General features: G+C 38.1%; 3 protein-coding genes across 3 annotated transcripts; all 3 read left to right on the top strand.

The window, feature by feature from the left end:
- The first annotated feature begins 11,435 nt into the window (after nt 1-11,435).
- LOC147626549 (chaperone protein dnaJ 8, chloroplastic-like) lies at nt 11,436-12,586 on the top strand. Its single transcript, XM_086816606.1, has 3 exons — nt 11,436-11,747; nt 11,918-11,986; nt 12,073-12,586. Exons 1-3 carry the CDS (start codon nt 11,529-11,531, stop codon nt 12,250-12,252), a joined length of 468 nt encoding a protein of 155 aa, XP_086672732.1. The 5' UTR covers nt 11,436-11,528; the 3' UTR covers nt 12,253-12,586.
- Nucleotides 12,587-17,280: 4,694 nt separating this feature from the next.
- Nucleotides 17,281-18,468, top strand: LOC147626548 (chaperone protein dnaJ 8, chloroplastic-like). The gene is made up of 3 exons (XM_086816607.1): nt 17,281-17,644; nt 17,872-17,940; nt 18,062-18,468. The coding sequence occupies exons 1-3, from the start codon at nt 17,435-17,437 to the stop codon at nt 18,224-18,226; spliced, it is 444 nt and encodes a 147-aa protein (XP_086672733.1). The 5' UTR covers nt 17,281-17,434; the 3' UTR covers nt 18,227-18,468.
- A 2,815-nt stretch (nt 18,469-21,283) lies between these two features.
- On the top strand, nt 21,284-22,332 carry LOC147626547 (uncharacterized). The gene is made up of 3 exons (XM_086816605.1): nt 21,284-21,646; nt 21,807-21,875; nt 21,972-22,332. Exons 1-3 carry the CDS (start codon nt 21,437-21,439, stop codon nt 22,113-22,115), a joined length of 423 nt encoding a protein of 140 aa, XP_086672731.1. The 5' UTR covers nt 21,284-21,436; the 3' UTR covers nt 22,116-22,332.
- The last annotated feature ends 272 nt before the right edge of the window (nt 22,333-22,604 follow it).

Raw genomic sequence — 22,604 nt, 5'->3', positions numbered from 1 at the left:
TATTGCTCATAGTTTTTTACTAATAAACCTTGTACATTTTCAACTCTTCATCTTGTGTGAGCATTTACTCATTTTTGGATACCCAAAATATCTCATATTTTTAATATTTCTCATAGTTTTTTACTAATAAACCTTGTACATTTTCAACTCTTCATCTTATGTGAGCATTTACTCATTTTTGGGTATCTTCTTTTACAAAATTGGATTTATCTCCTCCCTACACATGGATTGATGCTATTGGCCCAAAGGAACCTTAATTGGACCATAATCTAAAATTTCTGAAAATCTAGACCCTTAGGCTAAGGTCCTTTATACCCATTTCCAATTAATTCCAATTGCACATTGGAAAATTCTTTCTGAATTTCTGTTTCAGGGGAATTCATTTTAGTACGATGAGATATTTTTTTATCCAAAAATATTCAAAATTTGAATATTCTCTCTCTAGAATATTTTCTCTCTCTATGCCAAAACAGGCAGAGACAAGATCTCTTATATTTCTGAAGAGGGAATTGATTACAGGGGAATATGCTGGACATTTTGAGAGGCTGGGGAGGAATCTTACATTCTCTCCCACTTGAAAAACGCGAGATGTCCTCATCTCGCAAACTTGGGATAATTTCGCAAGATGCACGAATATGAGACTTAGAGAAAAATTTAATTAAGATTAACCACCAAATAAAAAAGTCTCAAAGAGAGTAAGAGTCAAGACAAGAACAAGATTTAAACTTTATTCATTCTTGGAACATATACAGTAAAGATAGAAGAACTCTTTACACTTCCATAAGTCCGTCCATCATATGATCACAAAAGCAGCACTCACAAGTTGCGCACGTATAAGGTAACTCATCTATGGGAATAATTCTGTTGGTTATTGCCGCACCTATCTCAGTGGTATGAGGTGATCTAACAAAAGGACCTCTGAGAGGCAAGCCAAAAACGGGGTAAAGGCATATCTTCTGATGAGAAAGAAAACATGCCAGTAATAAGAAGACCCGCTCAGAAAACCCAATATGCCTTCATCTCATGACGCAGTAGTATCGGGAACCCAAACCCAAAGCTTCAATAACCATGGCCAAGCGGACATTGTTACGAAAGTGCTGCTGACCCCACGGTGTTACCCTAGTTATGTCTTGATAGGTCCGCCATTTGGTTTGAGCTACAGAAGTTCCTAGGTGAGGAAAAAGTGAGCGCTCATACTGTTCTATAAAATCTTTCTTCACAGACTCGCTTGCGTCTTGTGAAGGTGAGAAATCATCATGGATAAAACTAATTCCTGTTGCCAAGCCATGAAGGAGATTAAGAAGAAGGGAGATCGATGGACGTAAGATTACTGTGAGCGACAGGTAAAAGTTACGACTTATATAAAGGAAGGAACTAGCGTAACTTAGAAGCCAACAGTATCTTGCCACTGAAGTTTTACCATCTTTCCATGATTTGGGTTTGGCACATATTTCTATGAAATACATTAAGAACTTTGAGATGAGGAGGTAAAAGAAGCTTGTAGGCTAAGTCACCTACTTTCATTGAATTCAGATATAAGGCTCACAATATCTGGGGGATAACTTCTTATACTCCCCAAGAGATAAAGAACTTCTTTTGGGCCGTACACTCGAATGAAAACCAAAACCTTGGTATTCAAAACACCGATTTTCTCTCCTGAACTCATTGTTCTGAATCCTTAAAACAGGCGTGACTCTTGAGAAGTATTCTAGGGAGAGGGTCTTTCTTTTTTAAACAGAATCTTTCTTTTATTTTAGAGAGGGAATAATCATAAGATCAAAAAGGGAGATTCTTACTCCTGTATACCTCGAAGGCTGGGGAGGAATCTTACATTCTACCCCACTTAAAAAAGTGGGAGATGTCCTCATCTCGCAAGGTAGAGGACAACTCTTTTTCTTAAGATCCAATTTTATTCTGGGGTTCCTTATATTCTGGTCAACCCAACAGAATACTGGGATAAATATCCCTTAGAACTCATCATTAAATAACAATTCATTCAAATCATATCATTCATATCTTTAACATGATAATGGTCCATTAGACCAAAAAATTTTCTTCTGAACATTCCTCCACGGGAATTTCAGTCCAGTAAGTTCTCAATTTGTCATCCCTTAACTTGATCTAACGGTCAAGTGTTAACAGTAGCAATTTGACAGCACAATCCACTAATCTCATAGTGATTTGCTGAAATCATTATCATCATTTAGCATTACAGGGACTCGTCCCAATCATCCACATTGTGGTTTCGCTCAGCTTATTACATTTCAACCCATTTTTAGGGATCATCATTTTTCAATCAGAATCCAAATCAATTCATCAGTTCCCAAACAGAATTAAAAATCATATCAACCACATTCGAATTCATCAACTAGATAGCATTAATGATTATAATTTCAAGTCTTAGATTTACTCGTATATACTGCCGGTAAAGAGCTGCAGTTATACCCTCGGTATATACGGTTAGTCATGATACTTGGAATTATAAGGTAAATACTATCATGTCTAAGCCTCAAGCAAGTCAGGGTTCCATACAATTGCGGTACTTCCATTTGCAGACCCAATTACTAATTTATGAATTTTCAGATTGAATATCAATTTATATGAATTATATCACACAATTATAACCTTTTTGTGCTACTTGATAAATTTTTGACATATTTGGCTTTTCAGTTGATCTTTATTCGCTCTGATACCAACTGTAAGATCCCTGTCCCCAGGATTCGGGGTACTAGCAGCGGAAGTAGCACTTTATGCACGCGACAGGGTCCCACACTCGGGGCCTCGTCCACGGATATCCGGACAAGAGACTAATCCATCGGTTTTTCTAAAACCGAACCCGAAAAAACTTCCCTACGGGCGATTCCACCAGGATAACTTTTTACTCTAACGTAGTCAAGATCATTACTGATCACGCTGATCCGACTGCACCTATAAAGATACTCGGTCGGATCAAGGAAGAAACTTGCACTTGGATCATTGGGATCAACGCCTTTTTCCCCATCAAGAGGCACAGCCGTTGATTCCTATCCATAGAACAATTACTATCCGGGATTTACTTTTTCTATCGTAATAACAGAAATTGAGTCTCTTAACGTAAGATTCCTCCCCAGCCTCTCAAAATGTCCAGCATATTCCCCTGTAATCAATTCCCTCTTCAGAAATATAAGAGATCTTGTCTCTGCCTGTTTTGACAAGTCTTGCTCTGCTTCCTCATACATTCTTGCCATAAGTTCACTGTGAGTCCCTTCCTATGTCCCTTGCCATAAGTTCACTGTGAGTCCCTTCCTATGACTCTTATGGAATTACAGGCATATCCAATTTCCTTTCCTTTATCAGCTCATTTCTTGGATACATTGTATCCCTAGCCCTGTTAGCCCTTAATTAAGCTTTGTGATTTCATTGGCACTCCTCAGTCATCAGGGCCTTAGCTTCTTCAAGCTTCCTTATCTCTTCTTCAACATTTTGGATATTCACCAATCCCCTTAGCGGTTGTTGGTCTCTCTCTTTGGGTTTCTTGGGCATGCCCATCTGGTTTCGATGCTTGGTCGCTCCCTTCCTTTGATTGGGTGGATCCGGTGTCAATGGTATCTTCTTTAGATCCATCCTAGATTGTGACCATGGTGTCACCTTTGCCCACTTTTTTCACTCTTCTCCTTCTCCCAGTTTTAGAAGTTATGACATCTACTAGGTTTTTCCCTTTGTCCACTTGTTTTTCTTGTACTTATGTTAGGTTTAATGGCGTGATATTCCCAGCTTCCACACTTATGGTCCTGATAGTGGCATGGATAGAAGTGGAAGAAAAACCAATAGCGCGATATGGGAAATCTTTGATCAAATGATCAACCCCACACTTAACACAAGTAAGTGTTGGCATGTCGTTAGGCTATGCTACCATTGGCTGAGCTTGGCCCGCATGATACACCGCAACCAAAACATTGTATTGGTCCCCTTCTCATGGTCAAGTTTATGTCCTTGCATTGAAACACTGGCACTGGCGTATTTTTCTATAAGACATAATACTCTGGCGTGATCTCCGCCGCAGGCTCCTCATCGTAATCATTATTGATTTCTACCTCACGCATGACTTCCCCCTTGTCCAAGGGTTCCTCAATCAATACCTGGTTGATTTTAGAATGTGGAGGTTGTGATGGTAGAACAGGTGTGGCGGTGGAAAAGACGACGTGTCCTATATCCAGAACATCCCTCTTTGTAAGTAGGATGGGCTTGCAACGGACTGCTCGGGGGGGTCACTATATGTAAATCCTCTATATCACGTGCGTTCAAGGCCTATTTAAAAAGTCCCTTATCTGTGAATTTTTTAGTGAATATGATATATCCTTTCCTATTCAAATCTGTAATTTTTTTTAACAATACAATAAATAAATCCCCTCTGTAAATATATTTCTGTAAGTTTTAAATATTTAAAATGTCCTTCTGTTGAACCCACGTGATACTTACATATTTATACGAGTGACCCCACTGGTGGTGCTGATAAGGCTAGCGACCGGCAATCTGGGTGCCGACAGTTGTGCTACATGCTAGACCCTTGGATACCTACACATGGAAGTGTCATGGTTCCCCAATCTCACACAATAAGCACAATAAAGTAACTGCCTTAGTCTTAATTGAGGGCATTCGGTAGTGGTGTGATTCTGAACACCAAGTCATATCTCTTAGGGAGTAGAGATGAGCATGCCCTGATGCTTCTCTCCCATCCTTGACCTTTAATTTCTCTAGTATAGCATTGCTGAGCTCATCCACTGTCATGTTTCCAACTTGCTTGCTTCGGGTTCTTGTGTCCTGGTGACTTGAGACTTGCAATGTTGTTGCTATTAAAGTTGCCTTGGCATCTTCAGGTTGTGGCAATTCAAGCATATTGTCTTCATACATATTCTATTGCAAGCTTACATCATGCATCTAAAGTAGTCGATTAGGCTAATACTAGATAATCATGCATTTTATAATCTCAGACTCCTGTTTAGAAGCAAGGCAATAACTGATCATCGGTTAGCTTCTCCCATAACTTGTATCTTGAATTCAAGTGCTTAAGTCGAGATATACATAATTTTGTATGGACCCATTTTCTTTTTACTTGATATTATGAAGCTGAGCCACAGGACTCCATCTGCCACCACTTCGAGTAAAGCTTGGTATGAACACATTCTTAAGCCTAGTGAAGTTGACTTTATCCTCTGGTTTTAGGGTTCGATACCATTGATGATGAGTCTTTCCTTCTAGGATCAGCAAAAAAGCATGGATCATTTCTCACATCACTCACTAGCCCACATGTTTCGCAGGGGTTGACTCAAAGATCTCAATATGTTGAATTGGGTCCCCATCCCCTGATAACTTTTGTGCAAGCTTGGAAATGGTATGTGGCTTTGGGATGGTCTAGATTCTAGAGCAATGTCTAGTTCCCTAACCATTCCTCAGCCCATTTCCGCAGCCATATTTAGCAGATCTGCCCTTGTGACCACGTTAAGATCTGCATTTGGATCCATAATTGGTCTTTGAGGAGCTACTCGTCCCCTATCTAGACCTTGTCATCTTCCTGCATTTGTTCTTCTAGGCAATTCGGGTCTACGGCTAGGTCTGGCCAACTCCTCATCACCTGGCTCATTATTAGTGGCCTCAGCCTGCCTTTGTTAGATTAAGAGCTCCATGCCCTACAAGAATATGGGATCATTGATCATTTCTTATATGTCTTCCCTTGTATAGAGGCGATCCTCACCTTTTACAGATTCCCTAGGCAAGTTGTCCTCCTAATTTTGCATATCAAGACCTTTCTCTGTCCTTGACTCTTCATTGATCGGTTCTAGAGTTGGTTTTTCTTCTTCAGTCATGCCCATCCATATGCTATCTGTGAAATTTCTAGAAGTTTCTGGTTCCTTGCCCCGTGATTGAAATGGATTTACATTCTCCATTTCCTTTTGTTCCGCCCTTGTTCTTCGAGTAGCAAGCTCTTATTTTCTTAAGCTCAATAATCGCAGTTATCATTCCACCTCAAACCTCTTCAAGTCTATTTCTATTTCCTCTGATGTGGGGAAGAAGACTTGACCTACCCTGGCCACACTTTCCTTATCTCTCCTAACCCTAGGGGTTGTTCCACTGATCCTCACAGTGTTAGGCTGCCTGGAACTAGAAGGTTGGGTTGGTAATTCTAGTCTTAGATCGTATCCAACCCTGGTTGACGAGCCCATAATACCCGCAGATTGTGCATCATCTTTCGTGCTTTGTTGGAGACAAAAAATCCCCTGGCTATATTAACGATTCCACTGGATAAGATGAAACACTCAATTGAGTGCTCGCCGAATGGCTATATTAACGATTCCAGTGGATAAGATGAAACAGTCAATTGGCTATATTAACGATTCAATTGAGTGCTCGCCGAATGGCCTGAACCACCAATCTTTTGATAGGAAGATCTTGGGTGATTTGATGCACTATCGTCGAGAGTAAGATCGTCTCCAATGAGTTTACCAGACCTCAACTGCATGAGAATGTGATTTGATAGTCTAAATCACTACCCCAATTTGTTTTTCATAGGTTTCTGCCGAATAGAGTTTTTGGGTCGTGAAATTGCAGACTGATAGTTCTTCACGCTATGAAATAGCAGATGCAACTCACGTCGTGAAGTAGCAGAAAACGTAAATTGTTCACGTTGTGAAGTGTTTCTTGCACTTTCACATATTTAGTAGACACGTCAGATTTTTAGGTCAAAGTTTCCTTGATATGATTCAGATAGACTCTAATTATGCAATTAAGGTACTTCCCTAACTTTAGTCTGACAGCCCTTAATTGTGTCGAATGCCTTCAATTTCATGGGATGAGATGCCTTCAATTTCGTCGTGTCAGATGTGCCAAGATAACCTATTTTTAGCAAGGTAGTCTCGTAATTTCTGGCGTTGATTGTGGAAGGTGGTTCACTTCGTGAAGTAGCAGGAAATGGTTCACACCGTGAAACTTTTTTTGCACTTTCATGTGTTTAGTTTTTGTGTTGACAGAATGATGTTTAGGGTGTAATGTACCTATCCAAATGATCCAAAATGGTTGTGCTGAGGGTTAGGAATGCAATGCAAGTTGTAAGCACAACCAATGGCTCCTTGTTTTTTTTAATTTTTGTGATTTTTTTGAAAAAACAAAAAACAAAGTATCACCCCTGCTAGCTCACGGTAGCAAGTTTTGTGACAAAAACATCAAAATCAAAAGAAAAAACTAGTGCATCTTTCCTCTAGGCTAAACGAAGTACTTACCTACACTCCAAAACACACGATTTCTAACAACTCTTCTCTTCCACTCAAACCTTATCTATATACATTCTCTTAACAATGCACTTTCCAAATGCAAAAAAAAATCATGAAACTTGCATAGTGGGAGCTGACACTCAAAGAGGATAGAAGAAATAATGGTGTTTTCCCGACAGCGGTGCCAAAAATGTTATGAGCTACCACACCTCCCAAGAAAGAAATCCACACAAACATCAATGGGAGAAGCAATAGACACAACAATCGTTGGGTACTTACCAATGCTTTCAGCTCGTGTCCCTTACGGCTCCCCAAGCTATCTTTAGAAGCTCCACGCCTCCGAACACCACCTCCACGCTGTCATCATGAAGTCGCTCACACCACGTATGCAACGCAACCAACCTCTCACTCTCTCATAAAAATGCATGCATGAAGGAGACACATGTATGTACTAGAGCACACTCTCAGTCTCTCTCTCAAGACAAAGTACAGCATCTCTCATAGTACAAAGGGGGATTGTGTCTTTTCATTATGAGAAATTACCTTATATACAACTGGTCCTTATTCACACTTGGGCACCCAAAACTTACTAACTAAGGCCTTGGGTGGCCAGTATCTCATAATGTGCAACTTTTATAGTGCCTTTGCATAACACTTATTAATGTCCTCAAATGGAGGAGCATATTTGTTAATCCAAAATGGGGTTAACAAATAAAACCAGGGACTAGAGGATATCCTTTAAGGAAGAGAGTTTGTATACCTACGGATCTTGGTGGACTGGACATCTTGGATATGTAGCTACATATAAAAACCATAAGTGGCAACAACAAACTAGGTAGATTTTTTGGTGGGTAGGAAGCATCCTCAAAAACACTTATCAATCTAGACTGTAAGATATTTCATTTAGAACCATAAGCCAAAGAAAAATGTTTACAAGGTATAAGGCTTCCTAATCATTGTGGTTAGTGTTCAAGCATGGAATCATCAGCAATAATTAATTAATGAGCTACGGACCATCCCACAAATATAACCCTTTAAGGTTATATGTATGATTAGTTTACTCAAAAGCTAGAATTAAAAGTTGAGTAATGAGATTCAAATAAAAACAGGGGCCAAAGGATATCCTTTACGGTTATATGCATGTGCCTAAAATTGTGGTAAATCTAAGCGACACAAATGTTTTTTGATAGAGCGGGTGTGTAAAGAAAACTCTTTTAGTAAACCCATATCAAAATCCATAGTTATTAATGATGGACATCATTGAACTCCTTTCGCAAGAGGGAGATTGGATTTTAGATATGTTTACAGGTACAAGGCAGGCACATGTACCACCACTTAGTACCCCATTGAGTGCACTGAAAAAGGGTCAAAATGTTGTTGATGTGGAGTTGGATCCTTTTTGCAAGTAAAGTTCATTGAGTAAAGAGTCACAGCTATCAAAGAACTTCCATACGAGATTCAAGAGGTGGGAATGGAAAGCATGTAGAATAATCCTCGTGTTCTTGATGAATCTAGAGAACCTCAGCCTCCTATAGGAGGTGATGCGAGGGGAGAGATGGTGGACCTAGTGCACTATAAAGAGGAAGATAAGGAGGTTCTTGAAAGAGTGCCTAAGACACCCTGCCTATTGCTTATAACTGGTGAAAGTACTCTTGGAGAATTCCCAATAGATTTGTAATAAATTTGTAGAGAAAACACTTTTAGATTTTAATATTTAGGTAGTATATTTTTTTAAATAGCATGGGTTATTTACTTTTTGAGTAGAACTTTTTTTTTGAATTGCATGTATTATTTACTTTTTTGAATTGCATGTGTTATTTACTTTTTTAAACTTAGCATACTTTTTCAAATAGAATGGGCTATTTACTTTTAAGATAAGACACTAAACTTAGATAATGAACGCTTTATTTCTAGTCTTGAATTCAATATTTTCTCTCTTTTTCAATAGTCTTGTTCATGTGATTTCACTATCATGCGAAGTGTTTCCTGATAAAATGCTAAAATATAAAATTTTAAATGTAAATTGGATGAAGTTAAAAATTAAAACAAGTATTGTCTATTACTTGTCTTGTTTTAATAGTATTTATTAAAAGTTATATTTTTTTTGTCATCATGAAAGCCAATACTAGTGGTTTATTTGTGTGTTCTAGTGTATTGATATCTTGAGAACGAGTATGATTTTTGAATACTATAAATTTGAGCATTTTTAGTCATTATTGATTGATTATTACAAAAAAGTTAATAAATTCACAATTTTATTATTGGAAAAAAATATATATTGCAAGTTATAAATAAAACTTTATTTTTCTTAGTATTTTCAAAGTGAAAAAATTTATACTAATGATTTTTACTTTTTCACTTGAAATTCTTTCAAATTTCAAGTGTTTAGAAAATTTCAAGACATTAAACCATGACTCCTTATTGTTTTTTGTAGCTCGATGTAAACAATTATATACTTGAGTTTAATGGTTGTAAAGATAAAGGATTGATGTGTGAAAGATTACTTAGAAATGCATTCATGTGGTTAAGTCCATAAGGCACAAATAAGTATGTGACCACTAGCTGTAGGTGGTACTTCTAACCACATAATTTCAAAGTCTAATAATAACTTGAATTCAAAGACTTTTGACATTCAAGGTAGCCACTTGGCCTCTTGGAAAACAAGGTAAGTTAAATAAGAAAAGATTTCACCCCTTGTTTCTTAATTAGGGGTGCGGAGCATCTTGTATTAATAATGATTTTGACTTAGCATGGCTAGGCCGTATTATTAGTTTCTCTTTGAATGGGCAAAAAGAAGTTTGACCCACCAAAAAACATACACTAGTTAATAAAAAGTGGTGCTACATAGGGCCACTTCTTGATATTCTCAACTATGTTTTAGACTCTAGAAATTGCCCACATTTTTATATCTTTGTGTTTGCATATCTTAAGACCTAGTTTAAAACATTTTGAGGGACTCAAGTGTTGAACTTTGTTCACATAAGAACTGGGCATGAGTGGCCACTGACTCATGGGAACGTTTTCTAAGGATTCATTTGCTGACTTGGAAGGCCATTCTTGAGCTAGAAGCCTAACTAGAAGAAACCTATGCTAGGCTCACCACATCATGAAGCCTTTGGAACTGCACTTTAACTATGCTAATGTTATTGGTTGAAGGCATAGGTACTTCAAATGTAAAGTATTTATTGTGAACAAGGTAGACAACTCTCGCCTCGAAAATTCACTTTTCACATTTGGTTGTTTTTGCCAAAAGGCCTTAATTGGACCTTAATATCTAAAAATTTCATTACATTTATTTTGTAATGTGTCCCATCGCTATGGTAGGCCTATTAATTTTCCTACACTTTTTCATTTAAATGATAATATTTTTATGAACATTGGCATCCATGAGAGCTAAGCATTAAAGGAAGGATGACCAACAACAACATTATGGCCCATAATGACATGGCATGCTGGGTGTGTGGTCAACAATGGCATGGCATGCTAGGTGTGTGGCCCACAATGACATGGCATACTAGGTGTGTGGTTTCAACATGGCATGCAATGTGGAGTATGTGGTTTTGTGTGTGTGGTAGGGGGGGGAGTGAGTGTTGGGCCTCTATCCTCAAGGCACGGTTTGAGAAAGACAAGCTCACTTTAACCTAGAGTCGGTTCAAATTTAACCTAGAGTCGATTCAAATTTGAAAAGTCCTTCTCAAAATGGTTAAGGCGTCAGTTATAATAGGTGGAAGGGTTGGAAAAAAGATGCTTGTGCAAAATTATCACTTCCTCTTGGAAGTATGGTGAAAAGGATGGAGTGCCTAGAGGTGGTGTAAAGAGAGGCCAAAGGGGGGAATGATACTTGGATCAAAGAAGATGCCAACTAGGGAGGCTCTAGTGGCAAGAGTGGGGAAAGGTTGTCCCAGATCTCTTTTCACTTCCATTATCCATGGCTAGTTTGAAAGCTTGAACTAGGAGTTCCCTGACATAGACTCTCGAGCTAAAGAGGAGAATTAAGGTGTAACCTCTTGGTGATGCATCATTTGGATACCTGTAATGTAAACAATCTCTTGCATTAAAAAAAAAAAAAGACTAGTGGGGAAAGGTTAATAAAGGTGAGACTTTTTCCTATGAACCTACGTGGAAAGTTAATCTCATGAGGATAAGCTTGTAGCGTGCATTGCACGCCTTTAAATACCCCAAACAAAACGCCTTTACCCTAGCTGCGGAGTAGCCCATTGTTGCCCTTCATTTTTACTCACTTTATCCTAAGAATACATCATTTCAATTTCTCTCTCCATTGCCATGGCAACCTCTCTGGTGATGAGGCCCCTGCAAGCCCAACAAACAGGCCTATCGAACCCTACTCAGCTCTACAGACGCAGAGCACAAGCAGGTGTCGCCTCTGCCTATATTGGGTCTCCCAGTACCTCCTCCTCTAAGGACCCTTACCATACATTAGGGCTCAACCTTGGCGCCTCCGAACATGACATCAAGAAGGCCTACCGTCGCCTGGCTTTGCAGGTAACTCATAACTGCCTTCACAGTACTTATCCTTGCCTTCACAGTACTTATCCTTGCCTTAATTTGCCAAGAAATTAACATTAATCACGTCCTGTTGCATTAACCCGCCTCCTAATCTCTATTTGCACATTATCATCCATGGCATTGAATCACGACTTTGTCCCTTGCAGTTTCATCCTGATGTTTGCAAAGGAGGGTCTTGTACTAGCCAATTCATGCAAATCAACAATGCCTATGAGGTGAGACCAGATGCTAATTTTGGATTGACGCTGCTTCTTAATCACGTGAAGATGGCTAATTAGCGTTTCCATTGATGATTTTACAGGCAATAATGGGGTTTCTGCAAGGCAATGGGGATGCATTACAACAATATTGTGCAGAGCCCTTTGTGCCTGAGCCCATGATGGGGGTGAATGATGACACGTGGGAGGATTGGGAGGAGTGGATGGGTTGGGAAGGAGCCGGCACAAGGGACTACTCCTCCCACATCAACGCCGCCCTCTAAGTAAATTCAATAATTTATCTTACCTAAGCGTTCTGACTTAGGCTAAGTGTACAAATTAATTAATGACTCCCCACCCTCTTGAAATTTTCTCCTCAACCCAAGGAGTCTTATGTAGATAGGATCCAAACACCAAAAAAATATGAGGTGATCCTCCCCTTCCTTCCCTATAGGTTTCAATGGAGATATGCTAAACTACTACAAGATGTTTTGAACTAATGTCTACACACAACTAGAGGAGAGGGATCACACGGCTTCCTTTTGTACATAAGGACACCATTTTTCCTTGTATATAGCTCTCTTCTATCAACAATGGAAAAATTCATAATTCATGATCTTTGATCTAATCTTAGTTCATGTTTTTAAAATTTTCAAAGAAATTTTTGAGAAGCTACCAACATTTCTCTTCTTAAGCTTGCATTTTCAAAGTTCCCAAGCTGCATATGTATATGTATGTATGCTTCTGTGTGCATGTATGTTTATACATTCCTAAAAGTCAAATTTCTTTCATTTCTTTATAATTTTCTTGAGTGTTAATAATAATTATCATTATTTAATCATTTAAATTTGATAACATGCATAAGAATATTCATGTAGCATTTAACAGCTCATGTAGTACTAGGGTACGAGTCAAAGACCTTCAAGCTTTGCACTTGTGGTTCACTACATGAGAACCCTATGTATTACATGCATTCAAATGGTAATTTGGGTAGTTTTAAAACACCGCTTGTTAGTTTAGAAGTAATAACACTACCCCTTTATAGAGAAAACTTACAAACTCTGCATTTTTAAATTAAAAGCATCCTTATTATGGAACTTATTTTAGATTAAAAGCCCCTTAGTTTGGAACTAAAAATAAAATAAAAGCCCATGTATATATGTAAATGTTTTTGTAACAATGTGAAAATAAATTGAACTTACATGATATCTACGCATGCCTTTGTGAACCCCTATGTTGTTTTAGATTAAGGGTAACATTATAGTTTAATAGTGGTAGTTCTTTTACTTGTGATTATCAAGTTGCTAAATGGATATTACTCTTTTATGGTTAAAGCAACTACACAAGTGATTGTGATTTATATTGGTTTAATTGGTACTAGAATGATATTATATTTGTGGTAAATTGAAAGATTATGTAAGTGGCAAGGGATAGGCTAGCTAACATAGTAAGTGCGTTTAATGACCAAGCACCCTACCTTTTTTCTATACCCTAATGTAGTGCCTACTTGTTTTAGAATGCATGTAGCTTAAAGTAGAAGGACCAACTTGCTCTTAAGTGGCCTTGTTGTTCTCCTCTTTCAAAAATCATTTTTTGGGCATTGATTAGTTCTCAAGACTTGGCCACTCTTGTTTAATTATAGCATCAAGTGTTGGCTATCAAAACTAGTATATGTAAATTGGCTTATGTGTCCTCATGTGGTGAAACTTTTTCTTTTTTTAAGAACAAAAACTTTCCATTTTGCAAGATAATTTCATCCACAATGTCAAATTGTGATACCTTGAATGTGTTTCTCAAAATCAAGAGATTATGTGATAATAAAGCTAAGATGCTCATAAACACTACTATAAAATCAAATTATACAACTCTTTATGTATAATCCTTGTAATACATTGATTGGACCCTTAAGGATTTTCAAACATATTGAGTAATGAAGCCTTGGAAAAGAAAGGTATCCATATTTTTTGAGAAACCATTGTCACCACCCCTTTTATGCTAGTAATGTTGAAAAGATCCCATGTCCTAATGAATGGACAATGGTTATAATCAATGCCAATCACTTTTTGTCACCTCCACCAACTAAAGCCCATGCCATAGCTTTTGGGACCACAAAAAGTTTTACATCAAACTACTCCATTAATTCCACACGTATGCACTTTTGGTCTATTCTTACCTTCATGATTATTTATGCAAACCATTAGGAACCATCTAAGAGCCTCATAAAGTGTCTTAGCTTATAAAAGTGATTTAGAAGGCTCTTATTATATTTTAGACTCAATTACGTCAATATGCCCTTGGAAACTTTGAAATGTGAGAAGATGTTGATGCACATTGAAGATATTTCTAAAAATCCCCTTCTCTAAAATGCCTCCTTATCACTATACAAACTTACAAAATTTTTCTAAGAACAACTATTAAGTTTATTTGTAGTTTCTAAGTTAGAAAACCCATGTTTGTGAGCTCGTATCAAAAGATCAAGTGTTTTGTATTTATAACCAATTTTACATGTAAAAATGAAAAAGGTGTTCATTAATTTTTAAAATCATACATCACGCGCATTCTTGTCAAATTTCCTCATCGAATGACTTTTTGAATTTAAAAAGTCTCCTTGTCATGTTAAAAACTTTTTTGAAAAAGGTATCAAAATAACCCATGTAAAACTAAGATTCAAAATAGGAGCACTCACAATTTAGGATTAGATTCATGCTCCTTGAGTATTGTGAAGTAAAGTATATTGGAAATTGAAGTCGTACCCATAGTTTGAGTGGTAAAAATAAAAAGGTTGCTATTCTTTGACAACTTACTCATAAGTTAAGCACTTTTTTCAATGCCAGTGATGGTAAAAGCCTTAAATTCTAATGAGTTCACCGTAGCATTATCTATATCTATCATTAGATGTCTACTCACCAACTAGAGTTTATGCCCTAGCTTTTATAGCATATAAAGATTTCCTTTGGATGATGCACCACTTCACACTTAGACATGATAAATCTAATCTCTATGTTTCGTGAATATTTTTTCTTGTGATATATTATATGGTTTTGATGAACTTGTTAAGCACCTCATTTGATTATAAAGATAATTTGCAAAACTATTATCATATTCAAGAAGTCAAGAATACACCTCTTCCTTTGGGCCTTGTGTTACCGTATACATCCACAAACCCCACCACATAATTCTATATAAGCAACCATATAGCAAAAAAAATCTATATTTTTTTAAAATTACACAACTAATTCATAGTTGATGAGAGGACTTCTCTCAGGGCCCCACATGCCCTTTTACAAAATCTATATCATTGAAAAACTCTCAACAATAAGCCAAATGTAATAAAGTAATTTTAGGATACATATGCACATGGGGCATGGGTCTAGGCGCACATCCCTTGGGACTATAAAAAACACATATCTTTGTGTATTTGGTGCCTTTTTATTATACATTATAACTTTCTTAGAGCTTATGGACCAAGCTTTCATGGCTTTCTTTATAAACCTATGACTACTTTAGGTATTGAGGAGAAACTTGTGTGGGCTCTAGCCATTGAGTCAATGAGTTGTATTCTCTAACTAGATCTCTTTCTTGCATTAGTATCAGAGCTTCGCCAAGAACCCTTTTTTGCATTGATATCAGAGCTTTGCCTAGATCCCTTTCTTGCATTGGTAACATAGCTTTGCTTAGATCCTTGCTTAGGGAGTGATTAGTGATTAATCTTTTGTGGATTAGGCTTTACATTCAGATTTTATTTTATCTTTGTTGAGAGTGGACTTCTAATGGGATCATTTTTGGTATTGTTTATTGATTATCTTCTCAATCAGAGTTCTTTTTACTATAATCTTTGATTAAACCTTAATTTTATCACTTTATAAACCCTAATGTCTACGTAGTATTACAACAAAACCCAAAACCAACACTTTCTTGAAAATCTTGAGGGATTTCTTGTTTAGTGAGGGGTGTGTCAAAGATCTTTGATCTTGTGCAAATCTTGGTGGAAAAAGATTAAGAAATGGTTGTTGTGCAAGTCTTTAGAAGATCTTGGAGTGTTGATTACAAGTCTTGATCAAGAAAGTGTGCAGAGTTGAAATTCTTGTGCAAAATCAGCCTACAACAAAGGGATTAAAGTGCAAGAATTATTTAAAGTAAGTGTCAACCTTTCATCCTTTCTACAGTTCTTCTTGATTTTCTTGCAAAGAAGCATGGAAAGGTTGCTTAAAGGACAAAATTATTAGACAACAAGAAATGTATGCATAGATTAAGCAAGTTTGGGGCTTAATCAAGGTGGTTAGTGGAAAAATATGCATCAATTTATTGATTTAATGTCATCTAAACCGTTTCTTGATCAAGAAAGTGGTATCAACAACCATGGTTATTGCTAAGCAATATGATTAATGGCAAAATATGCATTAATTTATTGATTCAATGTCATCTGAACTATTTCTTGATCAAGGAAGTGGTTTACAACCATGATTAGTGCTAAGCAATATGATTAGTGTTAATGTTAGTGACATATTGACCTATGATCTTCATTATCAAGCTACAAGACACTTTCTTACAACCATCCCCATCCAAGAGGTTTCATCCTCGAAACTTAACATAGACTTCTAAAAGATTAAGACTTCAAAATAGGGACAATATAAGGTCAACACCAAGCAAACAATCCATCTTTCTAATGATTCAAGGGCAATCCAGCTTTCTGATGATTCAGGCTCTCAAATCGCCTCATTCCATTGACTAAGATTAGATTGCATCATTTCATGGCCTTCACACTAAGAATAAGGTGCACATGCCCTTCTTTAAAAAAACACATCTATTAATGGTTTGCAATGTAGTTGCTTGTAACACTATGTATATTAGTGACATAGCGGAGTGGTACAACTTGTAGTCTCGAAGGCCATGGCTTGGGTTCCAATCTTAGGCTTGTTATGTAAGAATGTGGTTCTAAGTCAAAGCTATCCTAAGGTGAATCCTTAGAATTAATTTGTCATAGCTCTTGCATAGAATATAAAAGGAGACATTAGGAGACGTTAATTAATAGATGTGCATGTGTATAGTTTAGGATTGCAACACAAGGCATCTTGTTGATGGCCATGGCCAATATGGACACGTTTTTGTCATGTTGAAATTTGATTTCAGAAAGGGTCAAGAGTTGCCACGCCAACCAATAGCTCACCTTTCTCTGACACGCGGACCATGTCGACGTGCCAGCTTGCCACTTACCACGTCAGCGCGTTTGCCCTTTGGATAAGTCCTCCTCGCCATGTATGCAATCTTCGGAAAATATCAGTCCTACAAATCCTTATATATAGCCTAAGTGTATCATTCACTCCAATTATTATTACATAATCTGTATAACATCTCTCCCACTTCACATCCAATTAGTCCTCTTGTTAAGCAATCCCATCGCCTGTGTTGCTTGTAAATTTTGATCTTTCGCTAGCTGCACACATCAAAACATACCTCAATATATTGATGGCAATCGTCAACGTTACAACCAGCCTGCAATCACGTCCATTTCTTAAGTTCGGTTTTACAAGTCAACCGTCGATTAGGCCGGCTAAGCAGGCCGGATTAGCAAGGGCTTCTTATCTTGGCCCGGACGTAGCCTTGAGAAGATTAGGGCTTAATCAAGGAGCATCAGAGCAGGACATCAAGAGGGCTTATCGCAAATTAGCACTGCAGGTAAGCCCACTTTATTAAACAACTCTCTCTCTCTCTCTCTCTCTCTCACACACACACACACACACACACACACACACACACTCTCTCTCTCTCTCTCTCTCTCTCTCTCTCTCTCTCTCACACACACACACCTTTTTTTTTTTTTTTTGTGGAATCTCACTCTCTCTCACACACACACACACACACACACCCGCATAATAGTTTTAAATTGTTACTGCTTCTTGCAGTTCCACCCGGATGTTTGCAAAGGCGACTCTTGTACCTCCACCTTCATGCAAATCAACGATGCCTATGAGGTAAACTCGTTGGAGCCTTTACTTGACAATATAATACTAATTCTCTCTCTACTTTTCAGATAATTTTAACCTTAGGTTATAGAGGATGCTAAAGGTGTCTCGTTTTACTTTCGAATTGCAGACTATCATGGATTGCTTGCAAGGGAATGCGCATGCATTGGCTGCAGATCCCTCTGTGCCTGAGCCCATGATGGGGGTGAATGATGACACGTGGGAGGATTGGGAGGAGTGGATGGGTTGGGAAGGAGCCGGCACAAGGGACTACTCCTCCCACATCAACCACTAATCCCCCTAAATTGGGATTAATCCATCTTCTAAAGTTCCCTCTAAATTGGGATTAACCAAGCCTAGGTGCAAGCCAACACTTGCCAAAATGTATAAATTTCTTTTTGAATTCCCCAATGGTTGACATTGGAGTACACTCAAAGGCCTCAAAGTCTTCTTCCCATCATAGTACCTCAAAGTACCTCAAATATGTACAGATTTCAAAGGCAATGCCAAACGCAATTCTAAATTTCCTATTTTTTCGTTTAGTATCAATATCAAGCTTCTTTCCACCTGGAATTAATTTCCTATTTTTCGTTTGTTTTTTGGAAATTAATTATGATTCCTTGATATTATGACCATTTAAAATCTGTAAGTAATTATAATAAAAGGTTCCAAATTAGAGTGCTTTATTATCTACATAATAGTATATATATAACACTATTATTAGTGCTTTATTATCTACGTACATTATGTACAGAACACTGTTATTAGTGTAAAACATTGTTACTAGTAACATTATGTACATAACATTACGTACAAAACATTGTTCTGTACATAACATTATGTACAAAACACTCTTATTAGTGCCACCTTAATACCATGCTTTTAGTCTCCCCCCATCTTTTACTTCCTTTCCCAATATAAACTCGTGTGTGTGTGTGAGAGAGAGAGAGAGAGAGAGAGAGAGAGAGAGAGAGAGATTTTCAAACCCTCTTATTAGGGAATTCGGGAGATCTTGTTTGGGTCTTGTAAGGTTGTGCCCTTTATATCTCTCTTTGCAGAAAGGTCTATTCCCTCCCCCTCTTTCATCTACACACCCCAACGTCTCTCTGTCTAACTCCCCCATGTGCTTGCAGAGAGGCTGCCTCTGCCTCTCTTAATCTGTTGTACAGCAGGCACGAGGGGCAGCCATCGCTCCTCTCTCTCTTCCACTCTGATCGCGTGAGGCAGACGTGCTTGCTTGTGAGGCAGTCATAGTAGTAGGAGGTACAAGAGTCGGATAATACTGCAAGCATTTACAGCTATTGCGCGCGCGCGCGAGAGAGAGTCGTTTATTAACATGCGCTTACCTGCAGCGCTGATCTTGATTCCCTGCTCTGATGCTCCTTGATGAAGCCCTAATCTTCGTAAGGCTGTGTGCGGACCGAGATAAGAAGTCCTTGTTAATCCGGCTGCTTCGCCTGCCTAATCGGAGGTTGACTTGTAAAACCGAACCTAACAAATGGAGGTTTTGCCATATTGAGCGCCCTGGATTACTGTAGCATTAGGCACCCAAACACGCTTAAAATTCTCTCAAATCCCACGCTCATCAACTTGGTCGCAATAATACTCGAGCCAACAATCACAAAAACCTCCCAAATGATGGGATCCCCCTCCACAAGAATGCTAAATAAATGTGAAGTCACTCATAGAGAAACTCTTGGCAATTCCATAGTACATGCAAAGTATAATAAACATGAGAAGGATCATTTGGAATGAGATGCCCATTTTAGTTTTTCCAAAAGCATCCAAACCAAACAAGTACTAACCCAAAGGCAAAGCGTCTTACGTGGCTAGCTTCCAAGACGACAAGTTCTATGTGGAAGAGGAGATACTGGTCCCAAACTAATTGCACCTTCTTTTTTCCCCCCCAAACACAAGAACACACATTCTTTCACCCTTGGAGTGAGGGGGGAGAGGGGTGGGCTAGAATCGAACCCGCGTCCTATGAGGACAAAGGTGCCTCCTTAACTACCCGGCTATTGTCCCCACCATCTTCAAAGCCTTGTCACTTTTCAAATTTTGTATGCATGAACAAAGTTCTTCCCCCTATGGTGAAAAACCTTCATGTCTAAATTTCAAAGGTATTTCATAATCTCAAAGAATTTAAAACTGTCAATAGCTAGAATCTTATAAAATCCAAGAGTTTTTAAACCTTCAACTGTAAAATTTACAAGTATTTAAGCAATGCAAGGCACGCTAATTCATGGTACGTTGGGTAGGCTCAAAAAACTATGCGAGGCTCTAGAGTCTAGAGTAAGATTTTGACTCTTAAAGAACTTACCTTAGTTGCAAGCTTCTATGAGAAGCTTGTGATAGGGCCAGGTAGTATGGTCATTGGCTCTTGAAATACCCCAAAAGTATATAATCTTGATAGTCATATACGAGGATCCAATTATAACCAACCTATGACCTAGATAGGATCAAACCCTAGAGAGTTCTTAAGCATAGGTAAAGACACTAGTAATTAATAATTAAGGTAGACAAGATATCAAGAAAGATACAAGGCTATATCATTCCATTGATCAAGATTAGATTGCATGAAGCAAATACATCATTTCATGGTCTTCACACTAAGAATAAGGTGCACATGAGCTTCTTAAAAGAGACATATATATTAACGGTTTGCAATGCAATTGCTTGTAACACTATGTATACTGGCGACATAGTGGAGTGGTACAACTTGTAGTTTCGAAGGCCATGTCTTGGGTTCCAATCTTGGTCTTGTTATGTGAGAATGTGATTGTAAGTCAAAGCTATACTAAGGGGAATCCTTAGAATTAATTTATCAAAGCTCTTTCATAGAATATAAAAAGGAGACATTAGGAGCTAGTAATTAATAGATCTGCACGTTGATGGTTTAGGATTAGGCGTCTTTTTGATGGCCATATATATACATATATATATGGCTATATATATACATATATATATATATATATATATATATATATATGGACGTATAGGACTCCAACACAAGGCTTGTTTTTAATGGCTATATATATATGTATATATATATATATGGACGTATAGGACTCCAACACAAGGCTTGTTTTTAATGGCCATGGCCGATATGGACACGTTTTTAATGGACACGTTTTTTTCATGTTGAAATTTGATTTCACAAAGGGAAGGGTCAAGGCTTGATTGCTCTTCTTCGGCGACCTTTCTTACACGCGGACCTTGTCAACTTGCCAGCTAGCCACGTTACCACGTCAGCCCCTCTGCCCTTTGGATAAGTATTGGACGCGTAATCATGTATGGAATCTTCGGAAAATATGAGCATCTCAGTCCTACAAATCCTTATATATATAGCGTGCGTGTATCATTCACTCCAATTATTATCACATAACCTTCTCCCACTTCACATTCAATTAGCCTTCTTGTTAAGCAATCCCATCACCTTTGTGGTTTGTAAATTTTGATTTTTGGCTAGCTGCACACATCTATACATGCCTCAATATATTAATTAATGGCGATTGCCAACGTTACAACCAGCCTGCAATCACGTCCATTTCTTAGGTTCGGTTTTACAAGTCAACCTTCCATTAGGCCGGCTAAGCAGGCCGGATTAGCAAGGGCTTCCTATCTTGGCCCGGACGTTGCCTTGAGAAGATTAGGGCTTAATCAAGGAGCGTCAGAGCAGGACATCAAGAGGGCTTATCGCAAATTAGCACTGCAGGTAAGCCCACGTTATTAAACATCTCTCTCTCTCTCTCTCTCTCTCTCTCTCTCTCACTCACACTCACACTCACACACACTCACACACACACACACACACACACACACACACACACACACACACACGCATAATAGTTGTAAATTGTTACTGCTTCTTGCAGTTCCACCCGGATGTTTGCAAAGGCGACTCTTGTACCTCCACCTTCATGCAAATCAACGATGCCTATGAGGTAAACTCGTTGGAGCCTTTACCTGACAATATTTCGACCTTAGGTTATATGATATAGAGCATGCTAACGGTGTCTCGTTTTACTTTCGAATTGCAGACTATCATGGATTGCTTGCAAGGGAATGCGCATGCATTGGCTGCAGAGCCCTTTGTGCCTGAGCCCATGATGGGGGTGAATGATGACACGTGGGAGGATTGGGAGGAGTGGATGGGTTGGGAAGGAGCCGGCACAAGGGACTAAATTGGGATTAATCCATCCTCTAAAGTTCCCTCTAAATTGGGATTAAACAAGCCTAAGTGAAAGCCAAAACTTGCCAAAATGTATAAATTTCTTTTGTAATTCCCCAATGGTTGACATTGGAGTTAGCTCCAAGGCCTCAAAGTCTTCTTCCAATCATAGTACCTCAATGAGAGCAAATATGTACATATTTCAATGCAGAACACAAATCTTAATTTCATATTTTTTGTTTTAGTACCAATATCAACCTTCTTTCCTGAAGTTAATTTGCTTGAAACTCCAAAGTGGTGTTTTTTTGTGCATGATGGACCCTGGTATTTGAGATTTGATAATTTTAGCCCATGTGGTTCATTGTTGTAACTTTATACTCCCATCCTCAGATTTGATAATTTAAGTGGTTCACTCTAACTTTATACTCCCATCTTCAACATTCTTCACATTTCCTATTTGGGAAATAGTATTGAAGTTATGATTTCTTGATATAAACTTGCA

The sequence above is a fragment of the Cibotium barometz genome, chromosome 22, assembly GCF_041138505.1.
Source record: "Cibotium barometz isolate CiBa-2024 chromosome 22, ASM4113850v1, whole genome shotgun sequence".
NCBI lineage: Eukaryota > Viridiplantae > Streptophyta > Polypodiopsida > Cyatheales > Cibotiaceae > Cibotium > Cibotium barometz.
Note: the sequence above shows the minus strand (reverse complement) of the source record. Positions and strands in the feature narration are given on the sequence as shown.

Bases quoted from the DNA above. Each gene is read 5' to 3' on its own strand.
- LOC147626549 (XM_086816606.1), top strand. From the start codon at position 11,529: ATGGCAACCTCTCTGGTGATGAGGCCCCTGCAAGCCCAACAAACAGGC. The intron at 11,748-11,917 runs GTAACTCATAAC...TGTCCCTTGCAG, and splicing joins ACCGTCGCCTGGCTTTGCAG to TTTCATCCTGATGTTTGCAA. The intron at 11,987-12,072 runs GTGAGACCAGAT...ATGATTTTACAG, and splicing joins AAATCAACAATGCCTATGAG to GCAATAATGGGGTTTCTGCA.
- LOC147626548 (XM_086816607.1), top strand. From the start codon at position 17,435: ATGGCAATCGTCAACGTTACAACCAGCCTGCAATCACGTCCATTTCTT. The intron at 17,645-17,871 runs GTAAGCCCACTT...TGCTTCTTGCAG, and splicing joins ATCGCAAATTAGCACTGCAG to TTCCACCCGGATGTTTGCAA. The intron at 17,941-18,061 runs GTAAACTCGTTG...TTCGAATTGCAG, and splicing joins AAATCAACGATGCCTATGAG to ACTATCATGGATTGCTTGCA.
- LOC147626547 (XM_086816605.1), top strand. From the start codon at position 21,437: ATGGCGATTGCCAACGTTACAACCAGCCTGCAATCACGTCCATTTCTT. The intron at 21,647-21,806 runs GTAAGCCCACGT...TGCTTCTTGCAG, and splicing joins ATCGCAAATTAGCACTGCAG to TTCCACCCGGATGTTTGCAA. The intron at 21,876-21,971 runs GTAAACTCGTTG...TTCGAATTGCAG, and splicing joins AAATCAACGATGCCTATGAG to ACTATCATGGATTGCTTGCA.